The sequence below is a fragment of the Branchiostoma belcheri genome, unplaced genomic scaffold (genome assembly GCF_001625305.1).
Source record: "Branchiostoma belcheri isolate BF01 breed outbred unplaced genomic scaffold, Haploidv18h27 scaffold55, whole genome shotgun sequence".
Classification (NCBI taxonomy): Eukaryota; Metazoa; Chordata; class Leptocardii; order Amphioxiformes; family Branchiostomatidae; genus Branchiostoma; species Branchiostoma belcheri.
The window spans coordinates 1,073,759-1,099,358 of NW_017804187.1; the positions used below are offsets into that span (position 1 = coordinate 1,073,759).

General features: G+C 44.7%; 1 protein-coding gene across 1 annotated transcript in view; it reads right to left on the minus strand.

The window, feature by feature from the left end:
- Positions 1-332: 332 nt before the first annotated feature.
- LOC109481303 overlaps positions 333-25,600 on the minus strand; it is a 39,036-nt gene continuing 13,768 nt past the window's right edge. Inside the window, exons 14-39 of the mRNA XM_019783836.1 lie at positions 23,714-24,168; positions 22,367-22,549; positions 22,234-22,294; positions 20,089-21,843; positions 19,548-19,807; positions 19,169-19,230; positions 18,807-19,036; positions 18,373-18,626; positions 17,999-18,142; positions 17,677-17,842; positions 17,320-17,436; positions 16,950-17,099; positions 16,628-16,702; positions 15,071-16,297; positions 6,980-7,459; positions 6,335-6,471; positions 5,613-5,798; positions 5,480-5,540; positions 3,358-5,115; positions 2,885-3,144; positions 2,472-2,533; positions 2,110-2,339; positions 1,674-1,927; positions 1,179-1,316; positions 644-809; positions 333-454 (exon numbers count right to left, since the gene is read on the minus strand). Coding sequence (XP_019639395.1) covers positions 333-454; positions 644-809; positions 1,179-1,316; positions 1,674-1,927; positions 2,110-2,339; positions 2,472-2,533; positions 2,885-3,144; positions 3,358-5,115; positions 5,480-5,540; positions 5,613-5,798; positions 6,335-6,471; positions 6,980-7,459; positions 15,071-16,297; positions 16,628-16,702; positions 16,950-17,099; positions 17,320-17,436; positions 17,677-17,842; positions 17,999-18,142; positions 18,373-18,626; positions 18,807-19,036; positions 19,169-19,230; positions 19,548-19,807; positions 20,089-21,843; positions 22,234-22,294; positions 22,367-22,549; positions 23,714-24,168 — 8,993 coding nt within the window. The remainder of the gene's footprint in view (positions 455-643; positions 810-1,178; positions 1,317-1,673; positions 1,928-2,109; positions 2,340-2,471; positions 2,534-2,884; positions 3,145-3,357; positions 5,116-5,479; positions 5,541-5,612; positions 5,799-6,334; positions 6,472-6,979; positions 7,460-15,070; positions 16,298-16,627; positions 16,703-16,949; positions 17,100-17,319; positions 17,437-17,676; positions 17,843-17,998; positions 18,143-18,372; positions 18,627-18,806; positions 19,037-19,168; positions 19,231-19,547; positions 19,808-20,088; positions 21,844-22,233; positions 22,295-22,366; positions 22,550-23,713; positions 24,169-25,600) is intronic.

Sequence of the window (25,600 nt, forward strand, 5' to 3'; positions counted from 1 at the left end):
TATATATATATATATGTGTGTGTGTGTGTGTGTGTGTGTGTGTGTGTGTGTGTGTGTGTGTGTGTGTATGTATGTACATGTTGATCTACTGGCATTACCAATTATACTACATTAAGGGAGAGCACTGCCCTTCAAACGGTAATTAGTAAGCCACAAACTACTGTTGGATACAATCAATCTTGCAGGGATACATTCATCAAACATGCGACCCCAAGCTTCTATTAGAAATCTGTACATGTTTTGCTTTCATATTATAATTATGGCATAAACATAGGTTAGCAAAATGCGGATTCCAATATATACTAGTAGATTAAGTCCTGTAGATCAGCTAATCAGACAATACCTGCAATGTTTGAAGATTCCAGCTGTCTTCTCACAGACTCCACCAGCTGCTCCGTGGGAGTTGAAACGCCGCTGTCTGGTCCTTCAGCACTGTAAGCTCGCTTGTAATGGCCTGGGAGGAAAAGGAGGTAAATACTTACATTTACGTTAAGTAACAATTAGTTGGCCAATGCTAATACATGTAACTTGCATTGCTTTTGTACTCTTTATCGTTTCAGTCTAAAAGCTAATTCAGTTTTTTACTCTAAAAATGGCTTTTTTTAGCAACCTTTTTTTTCATGTTCGAAATGTTTGACCTTACCCAACGTCAGTTCTGCCACAGGTTCCTTTCCACCATCTTTAACCTCCTTCAGCAGTTCCAGGTTGAGTCGCGAGGTGGTGCTGTTGTCCCAGATGTCTGCACTGACTTCCACCCGGAACGGCTCGTAGAGTTTGTTAGTGTCGAAGGTGTCCTCAAACATGAGACGCTACAATGAATATAAAGTCATTTATGATACAATTTAAACATTCATTACGTATCAACATAAGCACAGGATCCTTCTTCTTTCTTGTTTTCAGTATAGAATAAAATAAAGTCCGTGATGTGCTTCATCATTAATCACCATTGATCATGCGGTGGCAAGGCAGTATTTATTGGCCAGAGGAGTGTCGGTGGCTGATGGGAACTCCTCTGGCCAATGGATACTGCATTACCACCGTATGATCTGCTTGGAGATTACTTAATCATATGTCGTTGCATGTGTTTTGATTTCAGGTTTTTATATTCGTTCTAGTTCTGTGATTAAGAACTGTTGCTATGATTTCATGATCAGTAAACCCCACGATCTAATACGTACCTCCGGAGATGAAGACAAAAACATGTCTTCACCATTTGTTACAGTCCCCTCTAGGTGGTAGAGTTCGCCTGGCTTCAGTTGGCAGGTCTTGTAGTCGCAGGGCGCGAAGTTCCACTTGTTCTCATTCTTCTCAAGGGCCTGAAATAAAAAATGACATTATAATTGTAGGAAGATACGAGTATTCAGTCAATAATCGCCATTGATTAAAGAAGCAACGGAAAAGGAATTCGACCCGAATGTTCAAACACTATCATGTATAGGACTCCCCTTTTGTAGGATCTTTGTGACATGTTGGACACAATATTAACTAACGTTGAAACGTTGAAGTCAACCACAAAGGCTCGTGTCCTAGTTTTTTTTTTTTATCTTTATCATTATCTAGGACAGAAATTGACTTCAGGATTATAATCCGACGGTTAATTTGAAGAAGACAGTATACATGTAAAGAATTTACAATGGGAAATTGACGTCGATCTATTCTTAGAAGGTACCCACCTCTTGCACGGTATTAGTGTTGGAGACGATGTAAACTTTCAGCTTGGAAATTTTGAAGTCCTTTAAAGATGCAAAGGCCATCAGTAGTCCATTCCTAGAAACACTCAGGACCTTCTCTGTCCTCCCCACAATCCCGAACAGACTGCCTTTCTTGAACCTGGTGACGGCGTGGGAGGGGGTGAGTTCTGTAACCGGCAGCAGCTCGACGGAATCTCCCACCACGTGCACCACTTGCAGGTCTTCTGAGGCCAGGCCTAACGCAACAGCAGAGTTAGAAAGGAATCAGTCATGTATAAGAATAATTCAAGAGAAAATGACCCACAGAGTTTGGGCATCATTACATTTTTTTTTTATTCAGTCCCTGTTGACGTGGCAGAATTCATACTGCCTTGCAAAAACGCTCTCAGCATTCTCGGTTAGTGTTGTTCTTCCTTACCTGTTGCATCAGTCAGGTGCAGCACGTGCGGCAGTAGGATGTCCACCGGCCCCTCCGCGTCCTCACACTGGATGGAGAAGAGCGGACCCACCGGCATCCATTCCCCCACCTGCGGCCAGCGGTCGGACCAGTTCGCACTCCTGTATGTCACGTGCAGCGGGTAGGGCGTCACCACGCCCAGGTCGGTCCGTCTGCACAGGTACTTCCCTTCACCTGGCAGGCGGAGGGACCTGAGGAGATCAACACAAAAACACAGGTATTGCAGCCAGGTGTCGATCATGAAGGTGTGACATGGCGGGTACCTTTACCGTTTTTGTTGTTGACTTGATGTGTATAGCCGAGTGTTATAGATGTCTACTCACCAGTCTGTGTCTCCGGTCATCTCAGGACTGACCTCTTGTAACGGCAAGGCATCGCGGTATTCCTGGATAAAACCGATAGTACATGTACCTCTTGTTTTATGTAAACAGCGCATTAATGAATTGTGTTTAATACATTTTTCATAATTTAGCTGACTTGAAAAACAACAGGATCACAATAAACAAGAATTCTATTTGTCACGCTTACATGTTCATATATGGCCAAAAAAAACTGCTCTTGTTAAAACGTTGAAAACCTTAGGATGTCATTTGTTTTGTAGTAAAGTATGTATACAAGAAAGTATAATTGTTAAGTTAAAGAAAATATAAACGATGCATATGATTGGGATTTGCTGCCTTACCTTGTGAAATGATATGAATAAATGAGCTCACGACTGATAAGACCATTAGCCCACCTTGTACACCCCCTGTACGTCTTTAGCCAGGTCCGGTTTGCCGATGTTCTGCAGTGTTTCCTCCAGCTGCGGCAGGTAGTGGAGCGGTCCGTGGGGGGTCTTGGTGCGCCAGGCCTTCAGCATCTGGAACGCCTTCTGGGTAGATGTGCTCCCCTGTATGTTATCCAACACGGACCTGTTCAGTCCCAGCTCCTGTCCCAGCCGGGTCCACAGCTGCCACTCCTCACCAACAGCCCAGCTGACCTGGTACAGCCGGTTGTCTGGACAGAAAGGGTATCAATCATTCAATGTTTCATCAACATATATCAACAAGCTGTACTTATGTAACTAAGGTATTGGGGAGAGGGAACAAGAAAAATATTGGAATATTTCTTTAAGTAGTAAGATGGTGTTAGAAATTATTAACCTGTGTGAAACATTTTGATGTAACAGTTTTTATACTACTAATAGATAGAAACATTCCTCATACATACCAATGAAGTACTTGCCAATGACGTCTGTCGGTTTTCTGGTGACCGGAGGTGGCCCTTCCCAGCTTCCCCTGGACATTCTCATCAAGTCCCCCGGCACGTGACGCCTCACAGCCTCTATAGGGAGGGTCTTTGCTGTTTCCCCGCTTCCAACACTGTTACTGGAGTACAAGGCAGGAAACTCGTCCCAACAGGCCTCTATCTCCCTCACTACCGTCTGAGCCCGGCGCCACGCCTTCTCCGGCTCTCCCCGGATGCGGATTTCTTCTCTTGTAGCGGAATGGCGGTACATGACGTCTTCTGAGTTCTCTCCAACATGAACGACAACTGTGTCCTTGGCGAGGAGACGGCGTGTGGTCTGCTCCATGGACAGGATACGGGAGACCATGGTTTCCGGTAGACCCAGAGGAGGCTCTTGGCTGTACTCTATAGTAAGAGAGATCTCCTCTCCGCCTGATGGCACAACCTCTGGCCAGCAGTGCGCCACCTCGTCAGGCTGGGCGGCAGGAAGCTCTGTTGGAAAGATCACCGACCCTGAGTAACACAGGCCAAAGTGCTTCATCAGGGGAAGGAGACTGTTGAAGGTGACAATGTTGTCTCCAAGCAGGTTCTTCATGAAACTGTCGCTGGCCCTGCCCGTCTTCAAGAAGGACGCCCTGTCTTCAGCAAACTGCGCTCTGGTATGCTCAGACAGAGATTCGGCTATGCTGTCCAGATATGCCGGTAGGTCATGCCTGAAGATCTGCTTGAAGAGTGTGAGGATGATGGTTGGGTCCGGGAAGACCAGCTCTTCCATCCCCCTGATGTGTTTGTAGAACAGGATCTGTCCGGTCACGTGCAGATAGCTGAGCGCGTTCAGGACGTCTGACTCCTTCATCCCTGCAGCTGCTCCGACGTCCTGACAATCCCTGACTTGAAGGTGGGTCCGCCCTGTCGCCTGGATGTTTTCTGACAGTTTTGTCCAGGAAGTCGGCAGCTCTTGGCGGGCAGCAGGGAACAATCGCTCGTCCTTCACCATTTCTGCCATCTTGTCGCACAGAGCTCCGATACCCTGGAACGTCTTGCTGCTGACCGGGATAACCTGTACGTTCAACAGACCTTTGGGTCGTCCGTCCAGTAACTTCTCCAGTGACTCTTCCTTGACCAATATGTCGTCCCTTGTGAGACCGTAGAATGGCTCGGGCATGTCTGATCCGCTGTCCACTGCATCTACCGCGTTCTGACAGAGTTGGATCTCTTCTTTCAGCTTGGCTTGTATTTTACTCTCAGCGCCCTGGATGTCTCTCTGGATGGAGGAACAAGCTGCTTCTATCATCTCCTCGGCCTTGTCTGGCGGAAACATGTCAACTTTGGTTCCTACAACAAGGATAGCCGGGTTGAAGACGTGGGAAGTCACGGATGTTAGCCACGTTCCCACTCGTTCCTGGAACTCTTCTGACTTGTATGCTGGCAGGTCTACATTGAGGATGTGCAGGGCCTGACGTGTCAGGAAGAACCGGTGCGTGTAGTGGTAGATCTGGTGACCTCCGAAGTCGTACATCGCGTACTTGACGTTATTCTTGGTGTCATGGAAACGGATGACGTCTACACCGATGGTTCTGTCAGTTTCAGTCTCCACGTGACCTTGACCCTTTATCATACAGTTGAGCAGACTGGTCTTCCCTGCCTCCGTCTGTCCCAGGAACACGCCTTTGACTTCCAAAGGTGTTGTGGTGTCGTCCGCATGCGCTCCGGGATGACGTAGCTGTTTCATCGCGGTTGCTACTGTAGGAACGGTTACATGAAGTATGCTAACTACAGTAGACAGCACACAAATATATTACATAAATATTTCTGTGGTATCTGGACATATTTTCTAGTCGTCCCTCCTCTTGAAAAATAAAGATTACGAGGTGTAAGAAACTTGATATAAAATATAACTTAGGAATTGCTTTGAACTGTTCTTGTAAAACAGCCAATACATATAACATGTAACACTTCAGTGATGTTCGAGTTGGGTGTATGGAAATACAGATCGGATATCATTTGCTAAAGTACACGACCATACTCTAACGGGAGAATCACGTAGTAATTGTATTTTTAAGGTCTTAATATTTGGAGAATGGCCTGTCATAACTGTGTCTACCTTGACTTTGCTGCTGTGTGAAAGGTCCCGTCTGTGCCGTTTGTTGACCAGGTTGTGCCGCCTGCTGTTTCCCGATTTGTTGACCAGGTTGTGCCGCCTGCTGTTTCCCGATTTGCTGACCAGGTTGTGCCGCCTGCTGTTTCCCGATGCCGCAGAACCGCTCCGCGTCCCGCTCCTGTTCCTCCATCTCCTCCGCCAGGAAGTCCTGTCCTTCCTCCCGCAGGACCCGCACTAACCAGTTGTACGGCTCCTGACGCCTCCTGTCATACAGCAGCATGGCTACCAACCGCTCGGCCCGGCTTGCTGGTGTCGGCTTCGTCTGGGGGGGGGTGATTTTTAGTACATATTTTAGTACTTCGTGTTTTCGTATCCGTCCTGTATGTGTAGTGGTCGGGTTTAAACAGAGATGAAGAGCTCGAGCGTAGGTAACACAATATACTGTGGTAGATATTGACTGAAGGCGGTGTATTGTTACTCAAAATATGCTAGGCGTATATCGGGTGGCATCAAATGGCCTTTTTGCGAGTTTTGTTTTCCCAGAATTCCACGCGGTACAATATGGTAAATACAGAGTAGAGTCGGGCGTATAAAAGCTTTATCAGTGTGAAGTACAGGTGTTGTTATCAAGCTATATAATTATAAAGGCTTAAACACAATACTAATGCAAAGTACATGTGACGTTGTTTCTTATGTTGTTATCGTGACTGAAAGGTGCCGGTTCCACCATGTAACTTACCTGGATAGACCGGACGGGTTTACCCAAAAGATATTAAACACAATACTAATGCAAAGTACTTGTGACGTTGTTATGTTGTAATGGAGGCTGAGAAGTGCCGGTTCCACCATGTAACTTACCTGGACAGACCGGACGTCAGCCGGACTCAGCTGGTTCTCCTGTTCCAGCCGTGAGAGAACAGCAGGGAGGTTCATGTTGTCAGACAGGAACGCACGAGTGTCGCCCAGGGCCCACCGGCACGGGAACCTCAGTTCACCTGTGGAGATGAACAGACAAACGGCATGCGTCAGTCAGGCCTGACTCGCTCTATGTAGAGACATCATATCAGTATACAAAGTGTTGAGGCATATATTTCATAATCGTATTGCTACTATACAAATATATGATAACCTTACAGTACAAGATAAAAGTAACAAGTATATCTCATGAAGAGCTATACTTATGACTCAATTTTTCTAATTTCTAATTTTATGTGCCTAGAGGTCACATCTCCTATTCACTAAGTATTCCGTCTCACATCCGGGATACGTATTCGAGCAGTACAGAAAACTAATAATTTCCAAACCACCAAATGCCTTCTGTGTGATTGTTCTTACCCTTCTGTGTGATTGTTCTTACCCTTCTGTGTGATTGTTCTTACCCTTCTGTGTGATTGTTCTTACCTTGTATGGGTAAGTGAGAGCAGTAGTAACTTTTATCTATAATTGACAAAAAGAGCCCATATTTATTGCGTTATTTAATAGCCATGATATGTCCACCCTCACCTGTTTGTCTGCAGAGCGCGTCACGCACATCCAAGGCGATCCCTATCATCCCCTTGACACCACTGCCGGGCATCGTCTCCTCAACCCTGTCCCGCTGGACCCGCCTGGCCGGCGCCTCCAGGGTTGGGTACTGCCGGCTGACTAACGTACCGAACTCACGGAAGTCATCCTCGTTCTGGTCCAGCCAAATGACGTATCGAGGCTTGTTGTTCCTGACGGCAGTTTCCAGTCTGACCGTGAGCGAGGACTGGTCAGCAAGCAGGTGTCTGCTGATCACGGGCACGACAAGTTTCACGCTGCCGAGGGTCAGTGTGGACGTGAGCTGTGCGCGGCTGATGGCATCAGGAGCACCTGTGACCTGCTGACAGGATATGGCTTCCTGGGGTAGATTGTAATACTCGCCCAGACCCATCAGCCTCTCCACCAGCCTCCTGACGAACTCCTCGTCCTCTGCTGCGTGCAGGATGGCAACACGCGGACCTGGTAGGAAACAAAAGGTTCACAATGAATAGGTATAAGTTTAAAATAACAACACGTAAACGTTTATTATACCATAGCCATTTGCCTTTTTTGTACACTTCACCTTTTATATTTTTTACACCAAGAAGCACAGTATATGTTTTCTGTCCAATCCTATTAAATCTATGTGAATGAAATAAATGAATAAATACCATTTTCGTGTATTGGAACTTAAAACATTTTTTTATCTATTCATTTCGCACAAAAAAACAAGATACAATTAGTGAAGTAAATTAAATTAAAAACATTCTGCAGGAGAGGATGAAGCCTTAAAGGCTTGTACAAGTCCTTCTCCTTAAACATAACAAAACAATCACACTTAAACTGATTAACTGAAATCCTTAAATGAAAATCAAGGCAACTGAAGAGAAAATATCAACAAATCGTACATACGTAACCATTATACAGTTAAAAACAAAATTATAGAAAGATAAAATAATGAAGAAAATAAGCAACACTTGAATAAATCAATTCAAGAAGTATGGCAGGAATTAAGCTAATAGAATGTTGGATTATTTGAAACATTGATGCGGAACTATTATTATACGTTTTAGTGTCGGCATTGAAAGTTAAAATTTGCCAGGTTTAAGATTTACTTTGAAGTGAACCGATGTAGCCCACCTGTCTCCATGGTGATTGACAGTCGTGACGTCAGAACAGGAAAGTCAGACCTCCGGTAGGACGAGCCGGACAGACGACATCCCAGACTGCGGGGTTCCTACGCGGGCGGTGACACGATGTCGTCATTCTGGTGGTGTTACACATTTAAGTCAAAGTTTATTGCGCAATAGTTGCATCTCATACAATGTATGGCAAATAACACTTAATTACCACAAACTATTTCTACTAGCGTACTAACTAAGCGAACTTTAATCAATCAATACATGTACATGTTATGATGGAATATTACATTTCACATTGTTATAATTAAATGGGGAAGGTCTCCCCTAGTTGTATAAAGTACACCAACTTATAAATAGCTGTACACTATTTATACTAGCGTACTTACTAAGCTAACTTTATCAATCAATCAATACATGTACATGTTATGATGGAATATCACATTTCACATTGTTATGATACCACTAGGGGTGACCTTCCTCATTAAATGATAATCATTAAATGAGAAAGGTCACCAGCATCCCTAGTGGTATAAAAAAAGGGTCTATTCTGTATCTGTATCTGTATCTGTATAGCCGGTATAACCGCCTTTCGGCGTAACACACCAGCTATTGATGTTGGTCGTTCTATGCCTGTCTATCTATCTATCTATCAATTTATCTACCTATCTACCTACATGTATCTATCTACCTATCTTTATCTCTATCTACCTATTTTACCCACCTGTGTATATAACAATATATGTATCTAATCCATTTCATTCTATATTTACCTGACCTATCAATCTAATATCTATGAATCCAACTTTCTTCTTGTCTGTCCATCCATCTATCTATTTATCCATCTATTTTGTGCTTCTGCCATATACAAGCCCATTGCACCGGTTTACGAACGCCTTCATACTTCCATTGATCTAGTACTGTATGTCCCGTGCGCGCTGCCGTTAGTGTACTTTGGACGTGTGGACCTTGGAACGTGTGGTCACGGGTAGCTCACGAGTTCGGTCCGCCATTTTGTGGCGTGCAAATAACAGGGAAGTTATCTCCAAGCAGATCTTTCGGTAGCCAGCACAGTATCCAAGCAAAATGCAAGCAATGTCCAAATAGGTTACCAAAGCTTAGGTATCCTTTCGGATATACATTTACTGTCGTGCCTCCTGGACCGATGCTGTCTTGGCTACCGTAAGATTTGGTTGGAGATACACATGAAAGTACAACTACGCCTGAGTACCCACTTTGTTGTCTGTGATGCCCAAACGTTCTGACATTTCGCGCTAGCTACCACAAAACAAGTCTTGCAAGACCCACTGTACATTTAAAATCAGTCCAGGTCCATTCGTATTGAAAGTATAGAATTTGTGATATTATGACCGTACCCATTTTGGAAAATAAACAGGGAGATATAACGTAACTTCTATCAGAAAATGAACTTCCATGGTACGATTTAATGTTGCTCCCTACACCTCCTAATATGTTTATTATCAACACTTCTGTCGCACATATGAAGGGTTTTATCATGCATATAAAGATAAACGTCAGTTTTGTTTGGTTGTAATCGAACATACATATAGAACAGCCATGAGTGTATAACAGGTCAACTGTAAATGACAAATAAAGTGCTACCCTATTGTCACATGAGGAAAGAAAACACCGATTTATATGATATGTAACTTAAAACGCTAACTTAACAACAAAACTAGTACTGTACGAAGTGTTTGATACTTACGGTTACCTGTTCTGTCCAATGTACCTGTGCCCAGGTGTGCTCCTTAAGGAAAATGTCCGCCCAAGAGAAGGGGACAAGTTTGAAGGTTATGGGGGGGGGGGTGTTGGAGAGGAACAAGAATCTACCTTGACATTATCTACCTTGTCATTGTCTAGTCACACACGCAACAACAATGTACTTTTTAATTAAATATACATCTTGTACAGTGTGACAAAACAAAGTGTGTGCCATTTTTGTTGATTTTAGTTGGACAGCCTCTGTAAAGTTTACCCCAGACTTGGTTCGTATCCGAAGTTAAGCATTAACTAAATTTGCCAACATCATCAGGTTGTTTTGCACACGTTTCGTTGCGGCCGTGTAGAAGCGCCGGCTGGCGACATCTTAGTGAAATGCAGCGCGATAGAGCAATGCTTGTAGTTTTACAAAGGACTGCGAGGAGCGTTTAATACATGGGCTGCCCAACATGTAATACTTCTTTACAATCACATTATACCCGTTCCCAGCTTTCAGGGTCTTGGGTTCTGTTGTTTACCGTTAATCTAGAGTTTGGAGAGCCGGTCAAAGTTCAGAGTACTTTCAGTGCACTATTGTGTTCACAATTCTACTAGTAACTTCGAGCATGGAATTGACACCATTCACGCAAATGGTGAATTAAAGAAAATAAGTCAACAAAACTATCAGTAGACATTGCGGACCAACTTGTATAGTTGTTCTGGATACTAGTATATTGGGCTACTAATGGCTACTGAAAGAGCATCAAGACGCCAAACAAAAGATACGGGCATTTACTAAATACTCTTCTACTTGAGGACCGTGCCTCCGAACTTTACAATGTGCTATATACATGTACCTTGCTGGGTGGGTCTCAGATATTTCCAACTCTATTCTCGTTTTAAGTGACAGAAAGTGTGTAACTCTACTATTTGACATATGTTGTCTGCCATATGAAGTTGTCGCCCTACAAATTACTCTGTAAGATTGCACGGAATTCTCCAAGGACTTTAAAACAGATACCATAGCCACATGTTCTATGCCACAGTCCCTCGGTCATTCAGAACGTCAAAGTCCCAACAGTGTTTCCACAACTTTGGTAACACTTGATAACGTTACAATATAATGAATTTTCCAGTAAAATCCTTCCCGTACCAACGGCAAGTGTTTCTAATGGCTTATTGTGTTATTGACCTCGTGACTTCTTCAGAACTAGAACTGAATCTGACTTTGTGTGCCTCTGTGGACATTGCTGCAAAACAGCTGACATAAACTCTATTCGGTACCTCAAAATGTTCACAATTCTTGCCGACTGGGTGCGGAAGACTCACAAATCCACGCTAACAGCAACAGGCATGTAACTGCCAAATTCTACCTCTCGTGTCTCTGAATCCGTTATTGTGGTATTGCTGACATACCTTCCATATCATATCTTAGAAAGTCCACAACTATAGCCGACTGCGTGCGGAAGACTTACAAATCCACGCTGACAGCAACAGACATGTACACATGTAACTGCCAACTTCTACAGTAACTTTTCTTGTCTCTGTATCCGTTATTGTGGTATTGCTGACATACCTTCCATATCATATCTTAAAAAGGCCACAATTATAGCAGACTGGGTGCGGAAGACCCACAAATCCACGCTAACAGCAACAGGTCGTACCCAGTCTGTCTTCACCGCCAGGAACTCTGGTGTGATACCTTAAGCCATGATAGTAAGGCCCCGTACGTAACTGTTGTGCGAGTTCTGTGGCTGAAGCAAGCTGTTTGTACAGTTTTACAGCGTGCACGCCGAGTAGTTTTGTTAGAGTCCAGAAGAGGACTGAACGGTGGAGTTCAAATCAAGACAAAGGTGGGTCGCCATATTCCTTCCTGTAACACAGGCGAGACACTAGATATCACAGAATGTGCATCTGTCGGAGTTATAACAACCAAACCTTCCTGTGTCATCACTGGCCAGCGTTTCTGTGAAATTCCGTAAGTTATGGTCACCAGCAACGGTTGATACTTAGGCAGGGTAGCTGGCCGATATCATCGCTTCTTTCCAAGTTAACAAAATTGCAGCTGGCGGTTCACGATTCACTCAGTGTATGGTAGTCATGGTAACGGTAAAATGCCGCTTTCTGGGCCTCTACCATGTACGGTTCATACCCTATGTTACAGCCCTATGTTACGACAGCCCTATGTTACGACAGCCCTATGTTACGACAGCCCTATGTAACGACAGCCCTATGTTACGACAGCTATTGTTATTGTTATTGTTATATGCTGACGAACAATTGATGTCGGCGCCTTTCGCATACGTTAATCTCATTAAAACCCGTTTTTCAAGTTTACATCCGGTAAAATGTATTCACAAATATTTTTCCTCGAACAAAATCATATCGGATTTGAAAATTCTCTTTTGGGAGTTACGTTTTTGATGGTCTTGTAGCGGGCAGGTTGCATGAAAATCCACGCCGCAGTTCGCCATCCACGCCGCTGACACTTCCGGCTTGTTTGAGTACGCGAAAGACACCACAAATCGGCATATGGATACATACGTTTTCTTAAAAAATTCTTAATAATGAATTTCTTTAATGGAATGTTACTTAGTAGAGGTAGAAACACCGTAGAAAGTAGCGCAGTGTAAGTCTCTTCGCCAAGAAACAATTTCTGCAGCTCTGCCGGCAAAGATGGCTCTATCCAATCAGAGAGTAGGTCATATGAGGTCAACCAATCAGAGCGTAGAGTTCACGCTGCTACTTACATATTAATGAGAAAATGGCGCGTATTTTCTTCTACGGCGAGGTAGCGAATGCGTGCTGCAAGTTATTTTCTGGCGATTTTCTGACTTTTAACACCGCTTTTTCGCACGCTACGATCACGCTACCATTTGAAATACTGGAGACAACAGATGAGTGATCATTTTACAACCAAGGAACACTTTTGTTGAATAAAACAGCAATGAAAGTTACGATACAGCCAAATTATTTTCAAAATTTGTCTCGTGTATGAGAGATAGGATGACGCTTCTTTACGTGTTTTGATGTATTTTTGGCGTGATATAAACTAGTAATTTGTAGCGGAAATGTTGCTAGTACGGAAGAAGTACGGACGAAGCAAGGCTCTTCACTATTAAAATCCAAAATACAAATTAAAATAAATACAATACTGTGATACAGCTGACATAAACTCCGTCTGGTATCTAACAAGGGATGTAACTGTTGCTGACTGGGTGTGAGAAATGCAGAAAATCACGTTTACAGCAGCAGACTGTGCAGTCTGTCTGACCAGACATTAACATAAATAACATACTATTTACATTGATGATACTCCAGCCCCTGAATCGTAGTTCTTTTCCTTCTGTCTGTATAGATCTTAGCCTTCCCCGATGGGAAGAAAATTTGAGTTTTCAGATATCTTCTTGACAATATGCAATGGGATTTTAAAACGGTGTGTTTGTGTATAAGTTGTGTTTTCATTTCAAATGACTACCTTGGTGCTTATTGTAGTCATGGCAACGGTAAAATGCCGCTTTCTGTGCCTCTGTGTGCAATACTGTGATACAGCTAACATAAACTCCGTCTGGTATCTAACAAGGGATGTAACTGTTGCTGACTGGGTGTGAGAAATGCAGAAATTTATGTTTACAGAAGCAGGCTGTGAAGTCTGTATTACCATACATTAGCATAAATAACATGCTATTTACATTGATGATATTCCAGCCCCTGAAACATCGTTCTCTTCCTTTTGTCTGTATACCAGAATTTAGATCATAGCCTTCCCCGACGGGAATAAAAGTTGAGTTTTCAGATATCGTCTTGACAACATGCAATGGGATTTTAAAACGGTGTGTTTGTTTCTCGGTTGTCATTTCAAATGACTACCTCTTGGTGCTTATGGTAGTCATGGTAATGGTAAAATGCCGGTTTCTGGGCCTCTATGTGTGCAATACTGTGATACTGCTGACATAAACCCCGTCTGGTATCTAAAAAGGGATGTAACTGTTGCTGAATGGGGACTATAAATGCAGAAATTCAGGTTTTTAGCGGCAGACTCTTCCGTCTGTCTGACCTACCAATTGTTTTAGTCTCTCACCGCGATCGTGTTGGCAGTTTGAATTACACCAAATTCTCTTATCGTTACATACAGTATTGTGGTTCATTTAACTTTTTAAAACAAAGGTTCAACATGAATGATACACTTCTACGGCGATTTTATTTTTGTGCTAGTCGTTTCCAAAAAATCCAGTCCTTTAGGTGCAAGAAAGAAATCCCTATGAAAAAGATCCCCCGATAAAAAGGCCTAAAACAATCCAAAAATAAGCCAAAACCCAAACTTCTACTTGGAAAGTGTAGGATCATGTAACATATCCATTGACTGTGATCGATGAATATGGTGATCATTTGTTAGCACATTGGTGTTAGGTCCCTACATGTTACAACTGATACATGATCTAGACTTTAGAGAAATGATTTCTACTTTATTTCGCATACTGTAAGCTGATAGACCGAGGAAGCATCTTTGGAATCAGCAAATGAAAGGTTGAAAGTTGCCAATCACAAAATGTTAGATCATCGACAAAGTCTTACTTTCATACATGCAAATATCATTGAGAAAACACACGTAATACACAAATAATATCCATGCAAATTAGATACCCACAACAAAATGTTAGTTCATTTATAAATGTTATGTCCATTATAAGGTTAGAAGGAGAGTTTGTTCTGTAAAAAAATTAACTGAAACCTAAGGCTACAGTGTGGGTGGTTCAGTTTCAGTGTGATCAAAGTTCAGACATTATAACTGAATTGTCCATTGCTCCAAAGGAACTAATGTGATTTGGTAACAGCATCAATACATCTGTAGAGTATGGTAATTTATTTTTCATTACTCTAGTTGCTAGCATCGTCTCAGGAAATGGGAGGCAAATCGTGTATTTACAATTCCATGACGTCAGTGGTCTCTGTTGTCGCTAGCTGGATCGTCAGTCCGAGCCACCGGCTTCGGCACCTCCACCCTGCGCTTGCGCACCGGCGGCGTCTGTAAAGTAGGTGTGGTCAAATGATGAAAAAATTTACTATGGAAGACAACGGATAGGGGTAAAAAGAATCGTTATAGAAAACAATGGATCATCGTATATTGCTCAGTTACTATTAAAATCATCGATCACCATTGTACTATCAATGGAAACACTGAAAGTTCATACATCCATAGTATTTATCTTTGAAAGAAGTTAAAGTTTCTTACCAGTGATGCCGCAGGCCTGTAGGAACTTCTGGTGAGACTCTTCCCAGTACTTGGAGGTCAGCAGTTTCTCTCTGAAGGCGCGTGCTTCCTCGAACTCTGCCTCAACATTCTCAATGACACCTTCAATCTTTTCTGCCCACTTGTCTGCATCAGCGTCGGTCGCGGTGTCTCCCTTCATCTTGACGATGCAGTGGCGGAATGTGGGCTGATACTTCTTCGCCAGTTGCTCCACCAGCTCTGCAAGGCCCGAGTGCTCCGAGATGAGGACGGGAACTCCTGCCGCGATGGCCTCCAGGCCGACCAGTCCGAACGGTTCGGCCCGGGACGGCATCAGGACCAGGTGACAGTTCTCCATGTCTCGGCGGATCTCCTCCTGAGTGCCGTACGGGAGAAGGGTGGGTTTGACCCGTCCGGATCTCAGCTTCTCATCCAGGATTCTCTTGCTCTCCTTGAAGTCGTTCTCATCGATGCCGCGGACTCTCAGCCTCAGTGTGTGCAGATGGTCAAGCCGCAGTGCCGCCTTGTCTACGCCTCCAGCCGCCAGGTCGTGCCCTTTCAGCCTCTCCACATTTCGCACCCTGCCGATGGACAGAATCACTCTCTCTGGCTTTCGGGCGCCACCTTCTTCGCCAAAGCTCACTGCTGCGCGACTGAACACCTTTGAAGGCTCCGGTAGGAAGATGTGGTGATCCACATTTTGCCGACGGAGAAACTGGTTGAAGTGGCGGTGAATGCGCGCTCCTACCGAGAAGACGACATCAGCCTTGCCAATGTCGTCCTGGATGCTGGCTTCCTTCCTCCCCACACCCAGGGCCTTCTCGTCACTCTTGTAGTGCTCTGTCTCCTCTGGTGCCACGTGACCGAACATGGCGAGTTTGGCGCGTGGAAATCGCTCTTCTTTAATCTTCCTCGCTGCTCTGCTGGTGACGTCAACATGACCCACGATGCAGCAGATATCTGATGGAATGTGTGGGAAGTGGACACTGTGGTACACAGTCAGCCACTCTAAGGACGGCTTGGCGCTGCTGTCGGCATCAAGGCGAGGTTTGAGGAGTGTCACTCCGTCTCGTTCTGCATCCCTCTCGTCCTGTTCACTTGCCTCCAACACGGTAACGTAGACCCTGGCGCCGGCGGCGGCGAGCTTGCGCGCGGCATCTAGGTTGATGGTGGAGATTCCGCCCTTCGACGTGCCGTACTCGGTGCTGACCAAGAGTACTAAAACGCTGACTGGATTAAAATGCATAGGTCAGCTTCACAAGGTAACATTTCTTATTACATTATCGTTTGAAATTACAAAGTTCAATGTTTATATTTTTCTTGCGGTATATAATATTCTGCATTTAAATTTTCCTCTCATTTGGACAATTTGTTGCCTAGATTGTTGATTCAATTTGTTGATCCAACTATCCGAGTTCTAACCAGAACTACTGTACATGGACATTGTAATCAATATCTCATTATTCCTGTACCGCTTTGAACATTCTGATGTTGTCAATGAGAGACGTGTTCAAATATAATGTTTATCATCATCAAACGAGCGCATTTCTAAAATCTCACCTGTGGAGCTTCCCTTTGTCCTTATCGCAAGGGACACGTCTGTGCGTCCCTGGTCAGTACTTTTCATCTTTTTGCCTGTTGAGAAAACATCAGCATGTGAAAATATAAATAAATGCTGTTTTGATTACGAGTATGTATACGTACGTTAGTTGCAAAACATGCAGTTGATAGGAGCTGTTTTAGTTGTGATTTTTTCGTTGAAGTTACAGCAAGGATGCAACAGGCTGTAATTCGACAGTTTACCCACTTTCTTCCTAATTTATTACGTTCATTTTAAGATGAAAGTTTGCTAAGTTGGGTAAGGCTACATCGATGCTCATACCTTTCTTTCCTGACCCACTCTCTCCCGCCCGTGTCCGGCTGGACCTCCTCTTCCTCTGAGGACGAGCGGCAGCCCCTCCGGCACGTCCGCTCTCTTCTTGGGTAGCAAAACCCGGAGCATCTGACTCACCTCTCAGCGCACGTCTTCCTGCTGGTTTAATATTATACAATAATAATTCATTTTACAGAGAAATGTTAGCCAGCAATAATATTGTCATGATACACCTTGATCACATATCTGTTGGTGAAACATCTTGGACGCTTAAAGTATCTCTAGTTTAGCATGAGATGCCCTCTAGTTGAACTTGAAGGTTTTATGATGATTGTTTAATTGATAATACATTTCGGATTAGACAAATGGATGTGCTTACAGCTGCCTGGTTGATGAACGTCGACTCCCCAAAACGCCGTGCCCGCAGGCTCAGAGGACAGCCCGCTGTCGCTCTCACCGCTGTCCGTGTCCGGAAACTGCGATCCTCGTCCTGAGGCTTTGGGGACAATTGTGCAAAATGGTGGGTGATTTCTTTGTTGTTACTGCATGTGATTTGCGTCTTACTTTCTAATCATGCAATGATAGTCCAAATTACCATCGTGTCTCTCAAGCTCAAGACTTGTCAAGATTGGGCAAAACCAGAAACCAAATACACAATTGAAAGTATCCAAAGACTAAGAACTACCTTTCATCCTCTCGTTGACCAAAAGAATGTCATCAAAAGTGAACTCCGTACCTTTGGTGGTGATGAACTCACAAACCGTCGTCCCGGCAGCGTTCGTCAGCAGCATCTTGAACGTCGGCTGCTGCCTCTTCCCTGACCTCAGGTTTCTGGTGTCGATTTCCACCCGGAACTTCTTGTAGAACTTGTCCCTCTCCAGTGTGTCGTAGAAAACGAGACCCTGAAAAATTATATATCGTGAGTCTTAGAAAAGATAAACCTACTGGTAGATGTTCACTGTTCACTGAATATTATACAATCGGTTATCAACAAAGCAACAAAGTTTGACGAACTAAAAAAAAACAGACATAAGATTCCTAAAAGGGCTGGTGATCACCTCAGGATTTGTAGGCATTTTCATGTCATCTCCGTTTCGAGATCTGACGGACACCTCTAGACGGTACAACTCCCCTGTCTGCAACACGCACTGGTCCTGGTCCCACCTGATGTACCCATCTAAAGCTTCCAGATCCTGCAGAGTCTTCACAAAATATGTAAGAGGTCTGTTAGCTGGCTATTAGATATCGACGAAGCGCAACGACGAATAACAAGGCAGTTGAAGAAGCAAACGTATTGTAGCTTATACCTTTTTTTCTAAGAAATTACTCCACATTACACGTAAGCAAAGGCAAAACACCAGATTTTCAGTATTTAAACATGTATAAGGCATATGTTTGGCAATGTGAGCTAGCAACAATGTAGTTTAGTCACCTGAAGAGCTACCATGGCATTAGACGCGATGTAGACATGGAATTGGCATTCTGGCACGAAATCTCGTGGTCCGAACACAACGCAAAGACCATTCCTTGGGTAGAACCTGGCGACAATCTGTTTCATCACAGGACCAAACTGGCTGCCCTTTCTGAACCTGGTGCTGATGTGGGTTGAAGTGATCTCAGAGACGGGTAGAAGTTCGACTTCACCGCCGACAACGTGCACAACCCGCAGGTTTGCTACATCTAGTTCTGGAGAAAAACGATTTGAATCAGTAAAATCAACAACATCGCCGATTTTATTCGACGGGTTGAGAGGGAACTTAAGAGAAAACTCAGGAGTTATATTAAACAGTTTATAAATGACTGAAGATATTCTGTACATTCAAGTGATGTGGGCCAGATAAATGTGATTCTGAAATGTGCACTTACCAGCATCGTCTGTCATGTGCAGCACGTGCGGCAGTAGGATGTCCACCGGCCCCTCCACGTCCTCACACTGGATGGAGAAGAGCGGACCCACCGCCATCCATCCCTCATCCTGCTGCCAGTTGTCGGACCAGTTCGCACTCCTGTAGGTCACGTGCAGCGGGTAGGGCGTCACCACGCCCAGGTCGGTCCGTCTGCACAGGTACTTCCCTTCACCTGGCAGGCGGAGGGACCTGAGGAGATAAACACAGGTATTGTAGCCAGGTGTTCAATTATACAAGGGCAACATAGCGCATGCCTTTACCTTTAAGTTTCTTTGTTGTTGCTTGGATATGTATACTCGAGTGTTATAGATGGCTACTCACCAGTCTGTGTCTCCCGTCATCTCAGGACTGACCACTTGTAACGGCAAGGCATCACGGTATTCCTAGATAAAACCGATTGTTAATTTCACTGTTATATATTAACATGGCATGATAAAGAGTTGTGCTTGATAAGCAGTTCATAACATAAATAGTTTCGATGGAAAAGAACAGGATTAAAACAAGACTTCTTTTTTGTCATATATACACTAGTTCTTACATATGGCCAAAACGAAAAAAAAGTTATACGTTGCAATGTTTAGAACGATAGGATGAAATCAATTGTATAATTATTACATGTAGATTAAAAAAAATAACCATAATCATTGGTGTGTGTTGCTTCACATTGTGAAATGATCTAAATCTAAGTTCATTAACCCACCTTGTACATCCCCTGTACGTCTTTAGCCAGGCCCGGTTTGCCGATGTTCTGCAGTGTTTCCTCCAGCTGCGGCAGGTAGTGGAGCGGTCCGTGGGGGGTCTTGGTGCGCCAGGCCTTCAGCATCTGGAACGCATCCTGAGGGTAATTATGATAGTTTCTTCCCTCTATGTTGTCCAACACGGACCTGTTCAGTCCCAGCTCCTGTCCCAGCCGGGTCCACTCCTTACCAACAGCCCTGCTGACCGGGTACAGCCGGTTGTCTGGACAGGAATAACATCAAAGTTTCATTAACACAAATAATCACGAAGTTGTACCTAATGTAAAAGAATGCAATTGGTATAAGATGTACATTAAATTAAAAGGACTTTAATGTTTCAGTAACAGCAACAAATGAAAAATTAGCAAGAAAGATGTTTAACATAGAATAGTGTATGTGATAAAGACCCGTAACATTAAAATCAAAAGATGGCGCCTTTCGTTTTACTTTCAAGTTAGACATTTTTTATTAGTTATGATAAATAAGGACGCATGTCGTACTTACCAATAAAGTACTTGCCGATGACGTCTGTCGGTGTTCTGGTGACCGGAAGTGGCCCTTCCCAGCTTCCCCTGGACATTCTCATCAAGTCCCCCGGCACGTGACGCCTCACAGCCTCTATAGGGAGGGACTTTGCTGTTTCCCCGCTTCCAACACTGTTACTGGAGTACAAGGCAGGAAACTCGTCCCAACAGGCCTCTATCTCCCTCACTACCGTCTGAGCCCGGCGCCACGCCTTCTCCGGCTCTCCCCGGATCCGGATTTCTTCTCTTGTAGCGGAATGGCGGTACATGACGTCTTCTGGGTTCTCTCCAACATGAACGACAACTGTGTCCTTGGTGAGAAGACGGCGTGTGGTCTGCTCCATGGACAGGATACGAGAGACCATGGTTTCCGGTAGACCCAGAGGAGGCTCTTGGCTGTACTCTATAGCAAGAGAGATCTCCTCTCCGCCTGATGGCACAACCTCTGGCCAGCAGTGCGCCACCTCGTCAGGCTGGGCGTCAGGAAGCTCTGTTGGAAAGATCACCGACCCTGAGTAACACAGGCCGAAGTGCTTCATCAGGGGAAGGAGACTATTGAAGGTGACAACGTTGTCTCCAAGCAAGTTCTTCATGAAACTGTCGCTGGCCCTGCCCGTCTTAAAGAAGGACGCCCTGTCTTCAGCAAACTGCGATCTGGTGTGCTCAGACAGAGACTCAGCTATACTGTCCAGATATCCCGGTAGGTCATGCCTGAAGATCTGCTTGAAGAGTGTGAGGATGATGGTTGGGTCCGGGAAGACCAGATCTTCCATCCCTCTGATGTGGTTGTAGAACAGGATCTGTCCGGTCACGTGCAGATAGCTGAGCGCGTTCAGGACGTCTGACTCCTTCATCCCTGCAGCTGCTCCGACGTCCTGACAATCCCTGACTTGAAGGTGGGTCCGTCCTGTCGCCTGGATGTTTTCTGACAGTTTTGTCCAGGAAGTCGGCATCTCTTGGCGGGCAGCAGGGAACAATCGCTCGTCCTTCACCATTTCTGCCATCTTGTCGCACAGAGCTCCGATACCCTGGAACGTCTTGCTGCTGACCGGGATAACCTGTACGTTCAACAGACCTTTGGGTCGTCCGTCCAGTACCTTCTCCAGTGACTCTTTCTTAGCCAAGATGTCATCCCTTGTGAGACCGTAGAATGGCTCGGACATGTCTGATCTGATGTCCACTGCATCCACCGCGTTCTGACAGAGTTGAATCTCTTCTTTCAGCTTGGCTTGTATTTTACTCTCAGCGCACTGGATGTCTCTCTGGATGGAGGAACAAGCTGCTGCTATCATCTCCTCGGCCTTGTCTGGCGGAAAGTTGTCAACTTTGGTTCCTAGAACAAGGATAGCCGGGTTGAAGACGTGGGAAGTCACGGATGTTAGCCACGTTCCCACTCGTTCCTGGAACTCTTCTGACTTGTATGCTGGCAGGTCTACATTGAGGATGTGCAGGGCCTGACGTGTCAGGAAGAACCGGTGCGTGTAGTGGTAGATCTGGTGACCTCCGAAGTCGTACATCGCGTACTTGACATTATTCTTGTTGTCATGGAAACTGATGACGTCAACACCGATGGTTCTGTCAGTTTGAGTCTCCACGTGACCTTGACCCTTTATCATACAGTTGATCAGACTGGTCTTCCCTGCCTCCGTCTGTCCCAGAAACACGCCCTTGACTTCCAAAGGTGTGGCGTCGTCCGCATGCGCTCCGGGATGACGTAGCTGTTTCATCGCGGTTGCTACTGTAGGAACGGTTACATGAAAAATGCTAACTACAGTAGACAGCGCACAAATATATTACCTAAATATTTCTGTGGTATCTGGACATTGTGAAATTAACTGTTTTAGACCTTATATTTTCTAGCCGTCCCTCCTCTGTGAAAATAAAGATTATGAGCTGTAAGAAACTTGATATAAAATATAACTTAAGAATTGCTTTAAATTGTTCTTGTAAAACAGCCTATACATATAACATGTAACCCTTCAGTGATGTTCGAGTTGGGTGTAGGGAAATACTTGCTAAAGTACATGACTATAGTTTAAACTTTACTGTTCACTCGAGAATCACGTAGTAATTGTATTTTTAAGGTCTTAATATTTGGAAAATGGCATGTCATAACTGTGTCTACCTTGACTTTGCTGCGGTGTGAAATATCCCGACAGTGCCGTTTGTTGACCAGGTTGTGCCGCCTGCTGTTTCCCGATTTGTTGACCAGGTTGTGCCGCCTGCTGTTTCCCGATTTGTTGACCAGGTTGTGCCGCCTGCTGTTTCCCGATGCCGTAGAACCGCTCCTCAAACCGCTCCCCTTCCTCCATCTCCTCCACCAGGAAGTCCTGTCCTTCCTCCCGCAGAACCCGCACTAACCAGTCGTACGGCTCCTGCCGCCGCCTGTTCCGCAGCATGTCTACCAACCGTTTGGCCCGGCTTACTGGTGTCGGCTCCGCCTGGGGGAGGGAACATCGGCGGGGGTGTGATCTTACTTAAACAACTGTTAGTTAACATTGCTGTTTTATTGTTTTAATGGGAGAGGGGGATCATCAACAGGCCTGGTATGATCTGACTGCAATAATCTATTGTTGTGGGTAGCGAGAAGGAGGTAGGAGGTACTTCTGGCCATGGACAATACGTGCCTTTCCAATCTATTGTTTTATACGTTATCGTTGCTCCGAACATTTTTTTAGTTTTATTTTCATATCCGTCCATTATAGTAACTACAAGTTTAAAATGATTTATCAATGTGAAGTACATGTGTTGAGGAGATGTTGTTATCACAGCTCTGAGACGTATGACTAGTGCCGGTCCCACCATGTAACTTACCTGGATAGACCGGACGTCAGCCGGACTCAGCTGGTTCTCCTGTTCCAGCCGTGTGAGAACAGCTGGGAGGTTCATGTTGTCAGACAGGAACGCATGAGTGTAGCTCAAAGCCTCCCAGCACGGGAACCTCAGTTCACCTGTGGAGGAACAGACAAACGGCGGGCGTCAGTCTAGCATGACTTGCTCTATGAAGCGATATCGCATCAATCCACAAAGTGTTGACGAATACATTTCATAATCATATTGCTGCTATACAAATAACCATGCAGTACAAGATGAATGTAGCAAGTACATCTCATGAAGAGCTATACTTATGATTCAATTTTTCCAATTTTTAATTTTATGTGCCTAGGGACCACCTCTCCAATTAACTAGTATTCTATTTCGGAAACGTATTCAAACGCCCATCGTACAAAGTACAGAAAACTCCAAATGCCTTCGGTGTGATTCTTGAGAAAATATTCATAAAAAAGAGACGCACTACGGCTGTATGACTTCTCTCTACAAAACATCGGCCTGTAATGTGTGCAATTTTACTGTTTCTTTGTTATGTGAAGTTTAAATTACGCCACGCAAATCAAACACGACTGTCCCATCCAGTAAAACTGAAAGTGAAAGTTTCACTCATGGTTACAGAGGCAGGATCGATAATCACTAAACTTCACTACCAGAAAACTTGTTCTAGCCGTGTATGAACAGCCTAAACTAAAACATTATATATATTTTTTGCGTTCTGTAACAGCCATGCTATGTCCACCCTCACCTGTCTGTCTGCAGAGCGCGTCACGCACATCCCAGGCGATGCCTTTCATCCAACTGACATCACTGCCGGGCATCGTCTCCTCAACCCTGTACCGCTGGACCCGCCAGGCCGGCGCCTCCAGGGTTGGGTACTGCCGGCTGACTAACGTACCGAACTCACGGAAGTCATCCTCGTTCCGGTCCAGCCAAATGACGTATCGAGGCTTGTTGTTCCTGACGGCAGTTTCCAGTCCGACCGTGAGCGAGGACTGGTCAGCAAGCAGGTGTCTGCTGATCACGGGCACGACAAGTTTCACGCTGCCGAGGGTCAGTGTGGACGTGAGCTGTGCGCGGCTGACGGCATCAGGATCACCTGTGACCTGCTGACAGAATATGGCTGTCCGGGGTAGACGGTAATACTCCGGGTTCAGACTCTTCAGCTCCCCCACCAACCACCTGACGAACTCCCCATCCTCTGCTGCGTGCAGGATGGCAACACGCGGACCTGATAGGGAACAACAGGTTTACAATGTAAACATGTTTAATTAAAAGTATATTCCAAAAATGTGAACTTTTTAATCATACCATATAAGTAGGTCAGATATATTCATTTTATCTAAAGGGTAAAACTATCTAACATAGTATCCTAGCTTATAAAGGTAAATTAACCTTACTTAAGGCAGAATACGTTATTTGGAGTGAAAGTGAAAGTAAAGATATTGTGGAATATAACAGTTATCTTCAGAAAAAAATGACAAGATTCATGCAGACTGGACATTTAGGATGTGTCACCCGCGAAAAATGAAGACATGTAATAAAAGCTTGTGGCGAGTAGGCATAGTACGAAATGAGATCTAAAACCAAGAGGTTTCTTCACATTCCAAGCTTATCAGCACTAAAAGCCACAGACCATATCATAAGAGTGAATGGCGTTGCTCACCTGTCTCCATGGTGATTGGCTGATGACGTCGGCGATGTTGTGACGTCAGACCCGGAAGGTCAATCTCCCGGTACGATGAGGACAGACGACATCCCAGTTCTAATGCAGTGTGGGGGGGGGGGCGGTAATAGAAGTACCAAGTGGTAAAGAAGTTTATGTAATCATATTGCTTCGTCACGCGGAAATTCGTCACGTTAAGCTTTGGTCCCAATTGGAGAAAGGGGCCCTACCGGGTAGTCCCCGGGCTGTTTTTGGCACTTTCGGGCGTGACCCCTACGTGGCCCGGTCGGACACCTCGCGGCGACCGGGCTCTTTTGGCCCGGCGGGGACCCGAGAAGAATTTAATTCTGACTTAAATTCTACCCGGGCCCCGCTGAAAAAAAGACGCCGTGACCTCATCGTGAGAACACCGACAGGTATCCCTCCGGTTGCCGGCAGTCCACCGAGACTAATTTTGATACGGCGCAGACCAGATACACACTATTAAAGGAACAAACTACCACAACACATCAAATCACTGTCAAGCACATCTAACTTTAAAAAAGCCATCCGCCAACTGTTCACACAATATGAGTCCTGTGATTAGAGTGTGAATTAGGTATCTTTCATTTGTACATAATGTAATAATGTAAATTTCCTCTTTATGTCATATGTGTATTTTTAACTATGTCATCTGTTGTTTGTATTGTATGATCTTTGTATGAACCCTGGAGGACTAGCCAGTTTTTGGCTAAAGGGTATCGTAATAAAAGGGAAAAAAGGAAGGTGTGTACTTCGTAAGACCGTGTCAAATGTGTGACGTCACAGATCAGATGATCACAACAAAAGCGTGAACTCTATATTAAGTGGGTCAGCTGCCGGGTTCCTGCCGGGTGCCTGTCGGAGACCGACCGATAAGGGTGACAAAATGCCACTGAAGGAAACTTTTAATTATGACCACAACAACCGGTGCCCGCCAGGCATTACATAAATGGCTACTGACATTTACATGGACATA